The following is a 17,972-nucleotide window of genomic DNA, read 5'->3' as shown; positions in this document are numbered from 1 at the left end:
TTTAAAATTTTCCATTTTAAGTTGGTTATTTCTGATTTATATTTAAAATCAAATAATAATGATATGGTAGGAGATACACACCAAACAGGATGTGTAAATTATTATATAATAAGTATTGTGCAATAGCAAGAAATTTTCAATTGCACAGTATTGCACAATAGCAAGAAATCTTCAATTGCACAGTATTGCGCAATAGCAAGAAATCTTCAATTGCACAGTATTGCGCAATAGCAAGAAATATCCAATAGCACAATATTGCACAATAGCAAGAAATTGTCAATTGTACAGTATTGCGCAATAGCAAGAAATATTTAATAGCACAGGATTGTGCAAAAGAAGATACTTCCTATAAATTGCTTATTTCTTGACCAATTTCAATGGGGTTTTATTCTTGATTTCATGGGGTTCTTTAATATGCTGAATCTAACCGTGTATTTAGTTTTTGGATTTTGGGCCCCGTTTTTAAATTGGTCCACATTGAGGTCCAAAGGGTCCAAAATTAAACTTTGTTTGATTTCATCAAAAATTGAATTATTGGGGTTCTTTGATATGCCGAATCTAACTGTGTATTTAGATTCTTAAATTTTGGTTCTGTTTTCAAATTGGTCTACATTAAGGTCCAAAGGGTCCAAAATTAAACTTAGTTTGATTTTAACAAAAATTGAATTCTTAGGGTTCTTTGATATGCTGAATCTAAACATGTATTTAGATTTTTGATTATGGGCCCAGTTTTCAAGTTGGTCCAAATCGGGGTCCAAAATTAAACTTTGTTTGATTTCAACAAAAATTGAATATATGGGGTTCTTTGATATGCTGAATCTAACCATGTATTTAGATTTTTTATTTGTGGACCCCGTTATCAAATTGGTTCATATTGAGGTCAAAAGGGTCCAAAATTAAACTTTGTTTGATTTCATCTAAAATTGAATTATTGGGGTTCTTTGATATTCCAAATCTAACCGTGTATTTAGATTTTTAATTTTGGGTCCTGTTTTTTTAATTTGGTCTACATTAAGGTCCAAAGGGTCCAAAATTAAGCTTAGTTTGATTTTAACAAAAAATGAATTTTTGGGGTTCTTTGATATGCTGAATCTAAACATGTGTTTAGATTTTTGATTATGGGCCCAGTTTTCAAGTTGGTCCAAGATAGGGTCCAGTATTTAAACTTTGTTTGATTTCAACAAAAATTGAATATATGGGGTTCTTTGATATGCTGAATCTAAACATGTATTTAGATTTTTGATTATGGGCCCAGTTTTCAAGTTGGTCCAAATTGGGGTCCAAAATTAAACTTTGTTTGATTTCCACAAAAATTGAATATATGAGTTTCTTTGATATGCTGAATCTAACCATGTATTTAGATTTTTTATTTGTGGGCCCCCCTATCAAATTGGTTCATATTGAGGTCAAAAGGGTCCAAAATTAAACTTTATTTGATTTCATCAAAAATTGAATTATTGGGGTTCTTTGATATTGCAAATCTAACCGTGTATTTAGATTTTTAATTTTAGGTCCCGTTTTTTAAATTGGTCTACATTAAGGTCCAAAGGGTCCAAAATTAAACTTAGTTTGATTTTAGCAAAAATTGAATTCTTGGGGTTCTTTGATATGCTGAATCTAAACATGTGTTTAGATTTTTGATTATGGGCCCAGTTTTCAAGTTTGTCCAAGTTGGGGTCCAAAATTAAAACTTTTTTTGATTTCAACAAAAATTGAATATATGGGGTTCTTTGATATGCTGAATCTAACCATGAATTTAGATTTTTTTTTGTGGGCCCCGCTATCAAATTGGTTCATATTGAGGTCAAAAGGGTCCAAAATTAAACTTTGTTTGATTTCATCAAAAATTGAATTATTGGGGTTCTTTGATATTCCAAATCTAACCGTGTATTTAGATTTTTAATTTTAAGTCCCGTTTTTTAAATTGGTCTACATTAAGGTCCAAAGGGTCCAAAATTAAAGTTAGTTTGATTTTAGCAAAAATTGAATTCTTGGGGTTCTTTGATATGCTGAATCTAAACATGTGTTTAGATTTTTGATTATGGGCCCAGTTTTCAAGTTTGTCCAAGTTGGGGTCCAAAATTAAACTTTGTTTAATTTTAACAAAAATTGAATATATGGGGTTCTTTGATATGCTGAATCTAACCATGTATTTTGATTTTGGACATTGGACCATAATAGGTAAATTAAAAAAAATTCAAGTTCTTAGACCACATTCTTTCTGTGTCAGAAACCTATGCTGTGTCAAATATTTAATAACAATCCAAATTCAGAGCTGTATCAAGCTTGAATGTTGTGTCCATACTTGCCCCAACTGTTCAGGGTTCGACCTCTGCGGTCGTATCAAGCTGCGCCCCAGCAAAGCATTTTATTTTTTAAAATCTTTTGATCAGCATTTCTAAATCTTATTATTAGATTGCAGAATTTTATATATTTTGCCATCTGGTATAGGACTGATAACAAATCTAAAAAGCAGTTTGAAGTAAACATTAACTAGACTTCAATTTTTTTTTTAAAAGTATGACTTTGTTATGATGTGATGGTTCCGGACTGGATTTTATGAAGTACATGTAGTGGAAATTCTGTGTACATGTAAAAGAAACAATTGCATGAAAGGCAAATGGATTGCAACATTTTTTTTCTCAGAATTAGTTCATTGCATATCTTCCCTTTTAAAAGTGATTATTACAAATAAAATGCTGACTCTTGTTAAAATTATCCACCAGATACTTATCTACTGAGTAAGGTTGCTACTGAAATGTGGGGTGAAGTGTTCAAAGTCCTCTAAGAGTTGAGTTTGGCTCCGTGAAATTTGTAAAAATGACAAAGCAATAAACTACTAATTTTTCGATAACGTTCTATAAATGTGTGACCCTGAAAAAATTTATATTTGGGAAACAACTTGGTCCAATTAGTTGTCAAGCTGCATACCAGCTTTTGTCTCTGTGATTGGCTGTAAATGGGATACATGTACCATGTGAAATGTAATTGTTGAAAGCATACATGTGTGTACAGGTGCAGTTCAACCCTTTATTTGTAAAAGCTCTGGTTCCAAATGTCAGATGTTGCGGTAAACGTCTGTTTGATATATAAACAAGAGTAATTGTTTGTACACTTATCAGGTATGAATTTGTTATCTCTCAAGGAATGTGATAAAGTTTAGGTAAGAGGATGAGAGGGTTAAATCAATCAATACAGTAATCAAAAGTATAATAAAACAGGTTCCTCTCCTTAGTTAGATCAATCAATACAGTATAAATCAAAAGTATAATAAAACAGGTTCCTCTCCTTAGTTAGATCAATCAATACAGTATAAATCAAAAGTATAATAAAACAGGTTCCTCTCCTTAGTTAGATCAATCAATACAGTATAAATCAAAAGTATAATAATACAGGTTTCTCTCCTTAGTTAGATCAATCAATACAGAAACCTAATGAAAGTTTACAGGTACATCAAAAGGCTTGGTTAATATGTACTTTAACATGTAGTACATGTTGGATATTTAAGAACTGTTTTTGTTGTGTTCATGACTCCATGTGATCTTTGAAATTGGCCCAGTTTCACCTGAATTTAAAATTTTGTCTTTTATTTCCCTAAATAAAAACAATAAAACATTCGGAACGTTCTTCTCAAAAACTGAAAAGAGTAAAAATTTGAAAAGCATATGTCTTTTTTCAATTTTTGCATTAAGATTTTGAATGCAGTCACTGTACATGTAATATCATAAGATATATATTTTTTTTTTAGAAGCTATATCAGGAAGCCCTGATACAAGAAGATAAAGTTCCTGAACACTTAAAAACACTGAAAGTTATTTAATCAACTTCTTCAAGTATAAACAATTTGTCAGTAAAACTATTCAGCCTGAGGGGAAGTTGTTTTCCCAGCTTAGTGAAAATATTTCCTGTTTGTTCATGTATAGACCATACTTTCACCTTTTAAGTTGTATAAGTGTGGATTTTGTAACTCTAGAATACTTTTTGCTAAATGAGATATTTTTATTTCAGACTTAATAAAAACATGTTTTAAATGGACATTTAAAACATTTGTAAACTCCATCCCCCAAGTTATTGCTGAGACTTGTTTGTGTTATATATAAGAGAGGGTTTTCAGCGGTTACTTTCGTTTTATTTTATTGGTTGTTTAGAAGTGCATGCTTCAATAGAGATATAAATGGACATGTGCATATTTCTAAAGATACATATACCTGTCAGTATCAGAACACCATAAAATGAATTGACATTTCCTGATCAAATTGTTTACCTTAGAGTTAGAAAACCCTCTTTGTTTACTGTTTGCATTATTTTTGGAGGTTAAACAGCCAGATCTAACCTGTAGAACAGAGTTAGTAACATGGTTTTGTTTACTTCTGCCTAGCAGTTACTTTTATAACTTAATAAATGGTTTGCTTATTTTTTTTTCAGATAGAGAAGATCAGTCCATTCTTTGCACGTATGTATGAAATAATAAATAACTGATCTTGAGCAATACCAAATCTCTCAAAATTGCTTACCCGGTAAATAATATGTCAGTCAGGATTTCAAATTCTACAAGACTGCAATAAACTGATGGCCTTATTCAAGATGAATTCATAAAAAATATATATATATATACCAGTAATGTTTGACATTGATTTTTCAACCAGTTCCAGTTATTCATTCCAAACATAGGCAATAGACAAGCAAAACTTAGTTATGATTTGTTCCTAAATCCTTCAAGAAAACCTCAGAGATGAATCTGAATAAAATCATATTCATATGAAGACATGGGAAGCCAATATAACTAAGGGGTCAGGTTTTTGCTGCATTTTCTAAGTAAAAACCAAAGTGACTAGATAACATATTTCTCTTTTATTTGATAACATTAAATTGATATAAAAATTGTTGAGTTTCTCAAAATCTACCTTTAAAAACTTCATGATTTACTGCTCTGATCACTTGGATATATTGATTCCTGGCTTGTTTGACCAATAATTTTTCATGAAATTTGGTTTTGATGTATATGGTGATAGCAGTTTGAACTTTTATTTTTCTGGAATGTGTTTCTTATGGACTTGGTTGACAGCAGTTTGTCTTATGACATGAACTTCATCTACCATCAAGTTATTTATGACCTTTATAAAAGAAATGTTGTCAATGTCATTTCACAATAAGTTTTAGAATAGAGAAGCTCCTAAACAGAAATTTATGACTGATATAAAAATATTAGATATGTTGACTTGGTATGATGTAGCTTTGGGCTGAAGTGGTCTCCGTCATAACGGTTATTCAACCTATACATGTAGCCAGGTACAAGAGTGATTAATGATGACTTATTTTTACTGAAAATACAGAAAATTCAGATTTTGGAGATGGCATTGGAAAATGATTTTTAAAAAATTGATCGAGTTTCTTTGTTACCTTCATGCTACATGCATGACATGTAAATATAACAAACTTTGAAATTCTACCTTTTCAAAAAATCCTTTGTATATTTTTAATATAGTTTTGATCTTATTTGCAGAGTTGGACAAAAATGTCACATGATGAAATAGTATAATAATCTTTTGGCCTAAGCAAAGACATTTGTGTTGTCATAGTTTTAAATCTAGCTTTTTTGTAAGATTGGTGTAAGAGAAAGAAATTCTAAAGAACATAGGCTTATCCTTGTTAATTGAAAAAATAATGTTTTTGTAAACTTTCAAATACATACAAGATAATTGTGATCAAAAATGAAGTAAAGACAAGAAAGCGTAATAATGTTAGATTTATAATACGCTCGCTATTTTCAGTATTGGTCATGTTGTATCGAATAACATGAGCATGTCAAAATTACACATCTAATTATATACCCTCTAAATACCCTATTATTATTGGTGTTTATATATGTCATAGTAAAGCCTGAAGGAAGAAGATCTTAATTGTCAACATACATGATGTGTTTATGTTTGACCCATTTTAAAATAATGACCACTTAAATTTAAAGTCTTAATCGGCTATTTGTTTATGGTCATCTCACATTTCAGACCTGGACATCCTAGATATTTTGCTGAGCTTTTAAATTAAATCTTCCAACAAGATAAACTTTTGATTGTTAGATATCAAAGGAATGTATATGAACCACACTAGTGTATTATATCTATGATAGGTCTAATTTACACGTACAATGGTTATATTGAAGCACTGCCATGGACCAAATTTAGATTTGTGTTTGATGTAGTTTCAAATCAATCTACTTGAATTTTGTTTTGAACACTATCAAAATACTCACTATGGGGGGAAATAAAACATTTTAATTGAATTAATTTCAAGGGAAATTACTTAGGCCTAGAATATTGAAAGTTTGCAGAAAAATGGATTAGGATAATTGAAATGATAGACAAGTTTTCTAGCCATATGGCATAGGGTATTTAATCCTGAAGGTCACTTTGGGAATACCCTGTTTTACGGTTGACTTTGAAGAGATATCATTATCATTAATATAGAATAAATGTTATTGGAAAATATAAATATAAATTTGTAAACAATCTTTTAAAATGTTCTTTATGGTCTGTTGAAATAAATATATTAAAACTTTGCCTATCATTAAACTTTCATGTGGTACACTATTACAAGAAGCAAGATTATAAAATGATAAAGGAGTCATTTAAAAATCAAAATTAGATTTAAATTTAAATATTTTTATTCATATTCATAGTCCAGACTTGAAAATATTTTGCTTATCCCATAAAAAAGACAAACATGCTCTCAGACTTATTCAAGCATTACATATAAAGCATATATAGTGGTTCACATTCCAGAAATACGTCACACAATATAACAAATATTTAAATATTCTTGATCTAATGATATAATAACCACAAATGGGTCAGCTGTGTGTCTTTTACCTTTAACTGATAGTAACGTAATGACTCATTAGTCAGCCTTCCCTTATATGGAAAAATAACTATCGATAGGCAGGTAGCACATCTGTGGTTGAAATGTTGACGAAACTTCTATCAACCACCTTAGTGTTTTATGATACTCATAACATAGACACATCACTTTGGGTCATAAATTATTGCAATTTCATGATGCACTTATTTTTTTATGTCTAGATTTTATCTAATGGGATGTTTACCTTCAGATAAGTACATTCATGACACTGTCATTTCTGTTATTGAAAAAAGGGTTAAACTGAGGTAAAATTGATTAAACATGAACTTGAAACTGACAACACAAATTGTTGTGGGATGATAGTCCTTTGGAATTATTAATGTCCGTTTCAACTATTGAATGAGAGGCTAATTTAAAGTTTTGTGAAGATACATTTGTAACGTGGTCTGGAGAAATAAGAAATAAAAATTTCAGTTTCAATAATATTTAATATTGTTTAATGTTTTTCCAAACATATCATTGATCTGTCCATTCTCAGTCCATTCAGGCTACAGATAGGTGAAAAATTTGGGAAAAACTGGGACCATTTAATCCTGTAGGCCACTCTTTAGGTACAAGGCTTGATCTGTTGAGTAGAGCCCTTTTCAATTGATTTTTTATAGTTTGTTCTTATGTTGTGCTGTTACACCACTGTCCCAAGGTTAGGGGGAGGGTTGGGTTCCAGCTAACATGTTTAACCCAGCCACATTCTGTATGTGCCTGTCCCAAGTCAGGAACCTGTAATTCAGTGGTGCTGCTACTACCATTTAGTGTTTTGTACTTTGAAAGACTATTTTTGTGGTTTTTCATTTATTGCTATGATTTTGTCTGTCCCTCTTCAACTTCTCAGTTTTTGTTCTCCCTCTGGTATCGATCACAACTTTTTTATGAAAGATATATAGCAACAACAAAAAAAGATTAATAGAAAAAATAACAAACATGTTAATTTTTCATAATATAAAGAAGCTTGTACCGGTATAAGTAAGCGGACATTTAACAGGATGAAGAAAATCACACATTTCCTTAGTTATATTTTAAACTTGTGGCTAATATGGTTGATAATCTATAATCAGTTTGTTCATTAGCATCGTGTTTTAATTTTCAAAAGGAAATATTGTAATGTTTTCATATCCTTTTTCTCTGATCACAACTCAATAAACAGCCAAATGAAGTGGTGCTCATATTCAGGTGTGTTACACCTACAACAAGGCACTTCTACTGCATCCTGCAAATAATCTGCTGCATATATCTATGTTCAATTCTACATTTATCTAAAAAGCCTTGTAAATTTAGAATTTGATCAATAAAAGTTGTCAGTTTCTGACATTGATGCTGGTAATCAATCTAAACTTAATATCACATAAGGTATGGAAATGAAAAGAGCTGAATCTGCATTTAATCAGAGAATTGGTCCCATTTCTTCATTAGAATAGATTAACACCTACATCAAAGTCATTTTACTGATGATTGACTGGAAATTGATCACTTTCATCTGGTATTGATGTAGGGATAATTTTATATCTGTTTGAGAGCCCTTATCTTTATCTTTTCATATTTCATATTGTTAGGAGGATTTTATGATATTTGTGACATCCAAGTGTTTAGTAAACTGAGGATATAGGACTTTCCCTGGACTTTAAATGTCACAAACAACATTGTTTACAACTAAAAATGTGTGTTAATGGTATAACAATGACCCACCTGCTGACCTTCTTCACTGTGAATGTGAATAAAAAAATGCTAATGTTGGCTTTTTTAGAAAAAAAACATTATCTTTTTTCTGATCTGTGTACAAATTTAGGTCATAATGATTGAATTGTAGTAATGATTGTTATCATATTGTATGACTGTTTGTATTGTTTGTAGCAGGTGCTCTATGAGGTTAATGAAATATTGTTTTAAAAGTACTTGACTTTAAACCTACTTTAAACTCTTAGTGGACTTGAGTTTGTCTTAATTATCCCTTGTGAAGAGCAATATGTACAATGTATTGGCTATAAACAGAGCTTAAAGTACAGGTGTATTTAAAAAAATATAGTCTTGTGCTAAAATTACATATGCATTTTGCATAGTACAAAGTAGTTTTTTTCTCCAACATTCTTAAATGTATATGGCATCATCCTGTCCAATATTTAAAATTGTGTTTATGAACTAGTTTATGTATAAATAAGTTGTGTAGAAAATTAGATAAGATTCCTTTTAGACAGAATAATGATTCAGGATATGTTTGATTCATTGGTATTGGATAGGATGTTGACTCATGTTTATAGCACACAACATACTGTAGTCTGTCATTAGGAGTGTTAAAGTAACATGTAATAGATAAAGATCACATGTAATTAGGTCCTTCATTAAAATACTAATTATCATCTTTGTTAAGAGGAAAGATATAAATATAAACAAGTTGACACCCATTGAACTCTTGTAACTTTAGGATGGTAATTAAAGTTACATAGATGTAAACATATTGGATTAATTGGTTTATTGATGGTATAAAATGAATTCCCTTTTAAAAATTTTAAAATTGATAGAATTAGCTTCTTGATACATATTTTTGACTAAACAGGCTAGTACAGTCTTCCAGTGTATGTAAGTGCACTTAACATCCAAGTGAATGCTCAGTAGTTACATGTATTGTCAAACTGTAAAGATTTTCAAAGGTTGTTTTTTTTAAATCAAATTTAAGAAAGCATACTTGTATGTCTATTTTTCTGTGAATGGTCATATATGATATTCCTGTCCAACCTCTTTTTATAAGTCATGTCCCTTTTATCCTCATACCTATGAATTTTTGCTCTTTGTTTTATAACTTTTGATGGGATGGCTGTTTGTATATATATTGTAGTTTTAGTAACCAGCTATTTGAAAAGAAATAAAAATAGACCAAATACGAAACACAATTTAAAAAAAATAATTTAAATGATTCCCATTAAAAGCCCATCCCATATAACTTCCTGCAAATGACCTTGCATTTATTCTTTTAGAGTTTCCAAGTTTTGAAGTATCTGTTTCAGTACAAGAGAGTTATAATTAAAATGTCAAAAAAATACAAATTATATTATATATCCATTATCCCATGAATCTTGACATATTAAATATGAAATGGCTGTTCTACATGTATGATAGAAAAATAGTTTTTGTCAAAATATAATTTATATGTTAAGATAGTGTATGATAATTATGTGAACTACACCTGTGTATACAGGCTTTAATAAGATTGATTGGGGTTCCCACATTTTCTCATTTATTAACCTGTGTAATAGGCATAAAAAGTCTGCAGGTCATTGGACCTCTATAGATTACAACTGCTGTGTATTCATGAAGGATATTGATATTTAAATTGTACTATAGAGTTTAAATTCCGTGAGTGGGCTGAAATTTGTCTTGTAAAGTTAGGTCAGATTGTGCATTGCATATTTTCATGTCTGCCCATTTAAAACTTGAAATATTCAGTGAAACAGACCTGGTTTTTATCAGAATTTATAACTTTGTGTTAACACATTGGATCACCTTTCATGATTGTTCATATAGTTCTGTTGATTAAGCAGAATCTGCTTCTTAGTGCAAAAGTTTTTATTTGCAATGGTATAGTTCATCATATCCGGCACTTTTCAGTGCAAATTTCAATTAATTAATTGAACAGAAAGCATGAAAGATCTGCAGTCTACATCAAATTCTCTAAAAAATAAAGTATTGAAATGTACATGTAGCTATGAAGGACAATCGATGATGAGGTTCCCGAAATTGGACTGTCACACAGTCATCTGGTGGGGATTGAATTATTTTTCAAGAACTTGTTCCTTCCCCTTTAAATGTATAAGTCAATGATGTAGGTGTTGTAGATAAGTAACGGAAAATAGGTACCAATACACTAATGTAAAACAATATTATACAATTATAGCCTTTATATGAGGTCGATATAACATAGTATTGACCTCAAGCAAAGGCTACAATTGTTTTATTATTAATGAACAATGTAAAATTGGGGACATGCTGTATGCCCTGTGCAATATGCTGTTTTTGACCTGCGAAAAGCTAATCACAACAGTATTGGCGTGCAAACTGAGTTAATACAAATGTACATGTGATTAAGTTTTAACGAATCACAAATCCTTAAAAATATTCAATTAATTATATAAAATAGTACTCTTTCAAAGAATGAAACAAACAGGTAGTACCTAATCTGCTGAGATATAAAACTGACCTCTTACACCTGAAAATTTATTTTTGAGTTGATTGTGCCTCAAATCATGTGTTTTCTTGAGCATAATAGCTTGTATAATGTTTTTACTTGCGTTGAAAGAATGTTGCTTTTAAAAATTATTTGTGAACATAAAAATTTATGAACAGTTCTGAGAGATTCTTTTTATTACTAAATATGAAATTTGAACAGCTGATCCCTATCTGTCAGTAACTTTGAATTCCCTGACAGATGACAATACATGTATAAAAACAATTCCCTGACAAATGACACTACCTATATATAAAACAACTGTTAGATTTTAATGTATTCTGTATCTGGTAAACATGTATTTTAAATACTGTAAATTCCACAATAATGTCTTTGTTGTCATTGAAAAATGTTATGCTGAATGAAAGAAAATAATTACATTTTGTACACATAATTAACATCTGTGAGAAACATAATATATTCAAGTTACATAATACATTTACCTCTGGTTCAAAGATTTTTACTTAGCATTCTAAAGTATATATGTATGCTTGGTTTAAAAGATTTTTACTTTATATATATCTGGTTTACATTAAGTTGCTTCCTTTCCCTTTCAAATGAATAAGTATTTGATGTGTGAAGAAGGAAAATAGCCAGTTAAAATTACAATTAAACAGGAAAAGCAAAATCTTTTGATTTTATATAGACTTTCTTCGAAAGTATACCATTATAATTTGAACAACTGACAGAACATGTGATTTTATATAGACGTTCATGTTAATAAGACAATTCTTGGTTTATATATTTTTTAGTGTTCCACCTATCAAGCATTCAAAATGCATCAAAATAGACAAAATGCCTTAACCTGAACTGTATTACAAATGTGTATTTAACCATGGTTTTCAGGTGACATAATCTGAACATTGTTATATATAAATGTATGTATTCCTTTATTTTGCAGAGGAGAATCTGGAGCAGGTAAAACAGAGAACACCAAGAAAGTTATCCAATACTTAGCCTACGTAGCTGCTTCTAACAGAACCTCTTCACAACAACGTTCATCAGTGTCTAATTTACATATACCCGTAAGTATTGGCTTGGTTGATGGTTGTAGCAAGTCAGGGTTGGTTTGGTTTAGAGTGGATTTGTTTTGATTTAATCTCATTAACCACAAACTGAAAACTATATTTACAAAGGAAAAACAGGGGAACCAATAAATCTGATCTTTTTTTGAATGCAAAGTTTTAAAACTCATTAAAAGCAAAGATTTGTTCTGTTTGTTTTCACTGGTTATCAGTTTTTCTGTTTAGATAATTATTTGATAAATAGAATGAATCCAGATCCTACAAGATTCAGTTGTTCAATGTTGATAATGTATAAAGCAACTTGCTATTACTTGTTGTTGCCTATGTATTCACAAAAAAAGGAGCAGTTAGTTAAAAAATTGTAGTTTGCACATGATTGCCAGTTTTATATTAAGCACATTGGTTATGGGAAATTAGAAAAATTGCTGTGATAAATATATTCATATTGTAGAAATTGTAGATGCTAATTTGTATTCAGGCCTCTGTATTGAATGGAAAAGTAGCAGGAATACAGCTTTTCTGCCAACAAGCAATTTTTGAACATGTCTCTTGGCCTTGAGTAGTGAATATGTCTCACAAAATTGTCCTTGAGTGTTGAATTTTGTATTTCATTATTATCCATGAGTATTGAACTTACCTTTTAAATCAGAAAAAGTCCCAAAAATTTTGTTCCAATTGAGAAAAAATTCTTGTTAATCACTTTGTCCTTTTTCAGAGGTTTGAAAATTCCTTACAATGAAATAGTGAACAATTGTGCTATTTATTTAAAGGGTAGTTCAAGTGGGTCAGATCACCATCATTTGGTAGGTGATAGTAGACTTTTATGTATTAACCCTTAGAACTGTTTCAAAAAGGGAAATAACTGATTCTGCAGGGTATTTCTTGGCTGTCAGAATTTTTTATCCTATTTGAATCAAAGAAATTTTTTTGTATGAAGAGCTAGTGTGCCCATCAATTTTCTTAAGTTAGAAAGGAAGACAAATCTCCACTATATTTTTTTCATCAACCCTGCAAAATTAGATATCCATAAATGTATGGTGTTAACTAAAATGTTCAAATTTACGTCTCCATATCAGTGCATGTGTCATAAATTGTTCAGTGTTTATCAATTGCATGTTGTATTAATAACATGTGCAGTTGTTGAAAACTAATGTGTTTTAAAACCCAAGGATATAAAATTACTCATACATATTTGTACTCGAGAAAAAATGCATGCATCACAGCTTTTTAAGAATGACTGTTTGTGTATGTAAAATACTACAAGCTTTTTACCGGGTGAGAAATATTAAATTATGAGGTGTCAGACATGCTTTTGATCAGTTCAAATTCAAGTTGAAATATACAAAATGTAAGTTTCAAGGTCACGTCCCAGTCATTAATTTGGCCTACTCAAGTGTTATTCAACAAGTTGGTTATAATTCTAAGCTAATGAAATTATGTAATATGAAATTATCAATGATAGGCATTTAGTTTGGAAGTGCCAGAGGATAGGTGCCTGATTGATGTAGAAGAAAGAAATTTAATTTTAGGCCTGACTCATCTACCGGTATTATAATATTTCCAGTTCAGCAGAGAATAAATAGGCTTAGTATAGGGAAAAGATTCAAAAATATTTTTTTTTTAAATTGTAAGGAAATATTAATATTGTTCATGTATTTTCCAATTCTGTATTTATCAGTTCATCACACATGGTAATGATTTTAAATCTGATCTGTTGTGGCTTAAGTCTCCACTGAATAAAAATTTGAGCAATCAGAATTTCTATTAACTTTAAACTTTTGTTACCATTTCTGTTTAGTCCTACTTGCAGAATGGCATTGTTTATTTATGACAAAGATAACATTAGCTTTTTGTTGGTAAATAGTCTGGGAATACTAGTAATGCATTTGTACAGGTGAGTTTAAAGACGTGTGCACGATCTACATAAATTACTGAAAAATCTTAAACCTGATATATAAACACTGATATCTGAAGAATTATTTTGCAAGCTCATTTTCATTTAGACAGTGATATACAATTTTCTGAGAATAACCTACTTTCATCCCTGGCATATGAACATGTCTCAAAAGTAGCATGGTACAGCAGTACAGAGAGCATGTGTGGCTTTGCTTCTTATTTCTTCTCTCATTGTGTAATAGAAGTAGAAATAAAAATGGAGATTGGATTTAGAAAAAAAAGAAATTGGCTAGAACTCGTACTTTGTACATCTGTATTAAGTAAAGGAAAATATTATACTTCTAGACTTATTTGTTAGATTTGAGAACTTTTTTTTCATCTTTATGAGACATATAATGTAATCACAAATTTATGAAAATTTTTGATCAGTTAAGCTTACTTCAAAATATTACTTTTCTCATTAATGAAAATATCAATATATAAAGCATGAGTAAATTATTGATTTTGTAAAGCATGAATAATATTTCTTGTTTCTTTTCTGTCTTGTGACAGCACAAGGATGTAAACCTTGTAAGTACTTTTTATCAAAGGGAGACAACTCTTGTTTGAAATAATCAAGAGGCATTGAACACTAAATAATTTTATGAAAACAACAACAAAAGTTAGGTGCTAAAATCCACCAATATTTTAGGCCTTTTCAGTTACCAGGGAAGTTATATTTGGTAATAGGAGTAAATTCTAAAGACTATAGGAATAATTTGTCTGTTGACAAAAGGATTTTGCCATAATTCAACTTGTAAATAACCATTTCCAAATCCTGCTAATGAATGTATCTTCTCCATGCCTCTCCTCCACAATTCCTGTAAACTAGGGAATGAAGTTCTGAAAAATTTCATAGATTATTTAATACATGGTATTGTAAACCTTCAAAGGGAATGGATTTTTGGGGTATTCCATAGCAAACATTGACTGCTATTTTTTCAAATCTAGATCTTTCAAACCAATCAATCCACTGGTTATATTATTGTGCAACTTTATTTATTTCTTGATGAAAGATAAATATTTGAGGGGGTTTCAATAGCAAATTCCAGTTTTATTGGAATAGAGGCATTAATCTTCAGAGCAGTCTACATCTAACAGTGAATATGACTTGGACAATAAGTCCTTACAATTTATATTTTGATATATAAATTTCAATGCCTCTTGTTGTTTTTAAAGTGCTCTAAAGTTGGTGTGCTTGTGTAACATTTGGTTTTTTTTAGTGTTAAAAATTTAATGTTATAAATGTCATGTTACAAATTTGCATTTGGAAGGTACATCAGTGTAAAAGTTGAATTGGTCCACTTACTCCAAAACCAAGAAAAATCATAAGTCAAATTGCTCAAAGTATTTGTATAAAAATCACAATTCACAGTTATTCCAAGTTTTTGTATTTGGATAATGATAAAATATTTTATTTTGCACTTACTCTACAAACATAAAGAACTATGACCAATTAAATATTCCTTGGAAATTATCAGTATGAATAAAGAAAAGGATCAAACTAAATTGAAAAGAAAGGGTAAGTGTCTAGCACTGGCACTTTAAATTTGATATCCCATAAAGCTTCCAATTGAAGTTATCAAGTAAAGGTTCAGATAGTAATATTTATCAATTGTTATTACATAAGAGGAGACATATTAAATCTGTCTACCTTTCTGGAAGGTAAATGCTAAAATTTTCAATTTGAGTTGATGGATTATTTATGTATTTGCTTATTGTGTGAAATTTTATAAGTGAAAATCTTGTTTGTTAGAATATTTTCAGATAATGTAAATCCATGACTGTTTAAGAAAGTAAATTACATACTGCAAATCAATTTGCATGTCTTAAAGTTGCTTAAACTTATAAATGAAAATTTATTAGGTGTGTCATCTTTTTACAAGACCACAAAACTTTCATCTGACAGTGATAAAACAATCAAAACCACACACACATTTAATGGTATAACCTTATTACAAAGAATTTATTTGGTAATTCATTCATGTCTGCCAGTTTCTAAAGAGATATGAACTACTTGTAGTATTGTCTTCCATTATTTGCTAAAAAGTTAGACAGTACCAACCAACTATAGGTTAATAGTTTTCAATGGGAACCTTTTAGGAAAACACAAATACCGGTACTCCCATACAATAAATGATGTAAAGTGGACCTTAATAAGACAACTGAAATTAATAAAAGATAACAAAACATAAGAAAAAATGAAACTTTTATTTTCTTCCTCAGAAAACCATGCATGAGAAATTTTGGAAACTTCTATTTGTTTTGAAGAAAAAGTGAATGAACATATTTTGCATCTGTTATTCTTACACCTGTATTCACATGTGTTTAATTGTCTCTTGTAGAAAATGAAATCTTTGGTATTTGTTGTTGAATAGGTGATTTGTTTTAGAAATTATCAATTGAAATCTACATGGCTCTGACAGGGAAAAATCTTGATAATGAAATTATTCCAATAGAGGATGAATACATGATATTACAATTGATTGGTTGGTGATTAGGATTGCCTTCCTTGGATGCCAAAATGTTTTGAAGGATTTATATATTTGCTTCTTTGTGTCAATAAAAGGAGATGGGTTATTAGAAAATGAGACTGTAACGTAACAACAAAAAATACCGAAGTCAAATATTTGTGAATTTAATTAGAATATGCATTTATTTTTTGTTTTTAAATTTTAGGGAGAGTTAGAAAACCAGTTGTTACAAGCAAACCCTATCTTAGAAGCATTTGGTAATGCTAAAACCATTAAGAATGACAACTCATCTAGATTTGTAAGTAAAGAAAACATTGCTTTTTCTATATGCTGCTTGTTGGAAAAGTACTTAAATGGAAAATTATGAAACAACAACCCAACAACACTAAACCAAATATAGTATCTATTGAGGTTAAATATGGTCTTCAACAATAGACAAATATTTATACATCTGACATCAAATCACCATTAATAAAAACATGTTTTGAAATTTAGGAGAGACTGTTAAAGGCATGCCCTTAACACTAAAGCCCTTAATACAAAAAAAACTCAAAGAATATCATTTACTGTCCTGGTGTGTAGTAGCACAATTAGCATGTGATGGAGTTGACTTACTTTCAGTACTCAAATCTCCCCCTTTCTATCTAAATCTCAGTAGAATAACAGAACATACAGAGAGAGCAAAATAAAAATGACCAGAATAATCAACCAGTTATTGGTATATACATATATTTAAGCAACAAAATCACAGCTTTAAGTAAAACATCAATAGTACTATATCAAGGAATAGAAAGCTAGTTTTTGATGCTATGTTCTGTTAAGTAAAACAATATTGATTTTGCCATCACAGTCTGCACCAAAATCTTTTCGAAATACTAGTCCGAAAAACCAATATTCTGACATTTGCCTTATGTGTCTAAACAAACTTTTGCAAATACTTACTAGTCCGAATAAAATTTTACTAGTCCACGGCATCAGACTAGTGTCTTACAGTGCAGACTGCCATATGTGCTTATAGTTTCAACATGTTAATGACTTCAACTCAATTGTGATACTTTCTGTCATATCCAACATGTATTTGTCATTTACATTGTAAGTAGATCTTTGCTAGACTATGCATAATTAAGAACATATGAAAAGAACCTAAAACATTTTGTCTATTAATTGTAACAAGAGCATTTTAAAACTCTTTAATATGTCCTTAAAGAATAATCTTACCTTTAGAACTGTATTTAATTTATTTTAGATGATATAGGTCTAATTTGAATGTTTTATATTTCAGGGTAAATTTATCAGAATCAACTTTGACTTATCAGGTTACATATCAGGAGCTAACATAGAGACATGTATCCTTGAAAAAATGTAGTACTGTAGTAATGAGCTTTTAAATTGACATTACTCAAAATGTTCAGT

The 17,972-nt window shown here is 30.0% G+C and overlaps 1 protein-coding gene across 6 annotated transcripts in view; it reads left to right on the top strand.

Annotated features, from left to right (window-relative positions):
* Positions 1 to 17,972, top strand: part of LOC127708474 (myosin heavy chain, non-muscle-like) — a 64,671-nt gene that overhangs the window by 5,512 nt on the left and 41,187 nt on the right. For 3 of the 6 annotated variants that reach the window (XM_052213349.1, XM_052213343.1, XM_052213346.1), the window contains exons 3-7: positions 4,426 to 4,453; positions 12,027 to 12,150; positions 12,921 to 12,953; positions 16,765 to 16,857; positions 17,842 to 17,905. In XM_052213349.1, coding sequence (XP_052069309.1) covers positions 4,426 to 4,453; positions 12,027 to 12,150; positions 12,921 to 12,953; positions 16,765 to 16,857; positions 17,842 to 17,905 — 342 coding nt within the window. Of the gene's footprint in view, positions 1 to 4,425; positions 4,454 to 12,026; positions 12,151 to 12,920; positions 12,954 to 14,014; positions 14,045 to 14,598; positions 14,617 to 16,764; positions 16,858 to 17,841; positions 17,906 to 17,972 lie in introns of all 6 variants that reach the window. The other 3 variants (XM_052213345.1, XM_052213344.1, XM_052213348.1) reach the window with 3 other exon arrangements.

The sequence above is a fragment of the Mytilus californianus genome, unplaced genomic scaffold (genome assembly GCF_021869535.1).
Source record: "Mytilus californianus isolate M0D057914Y unplaced genomic scaffold, xbMytCali1.0.p SCAF_7, whole genome shotgun sequence".
NCBI lineage: Eukaryota > Metazoa > Mollusca > Bivalvia > Mytilida > Mytilidae > Mytilus > Mytilus californianus.
The sequence above is the reverse complement of the archived record's forward strand: the minus strand, read 5'-3'. Positions and strand labels throughout refer to the sequence as shown.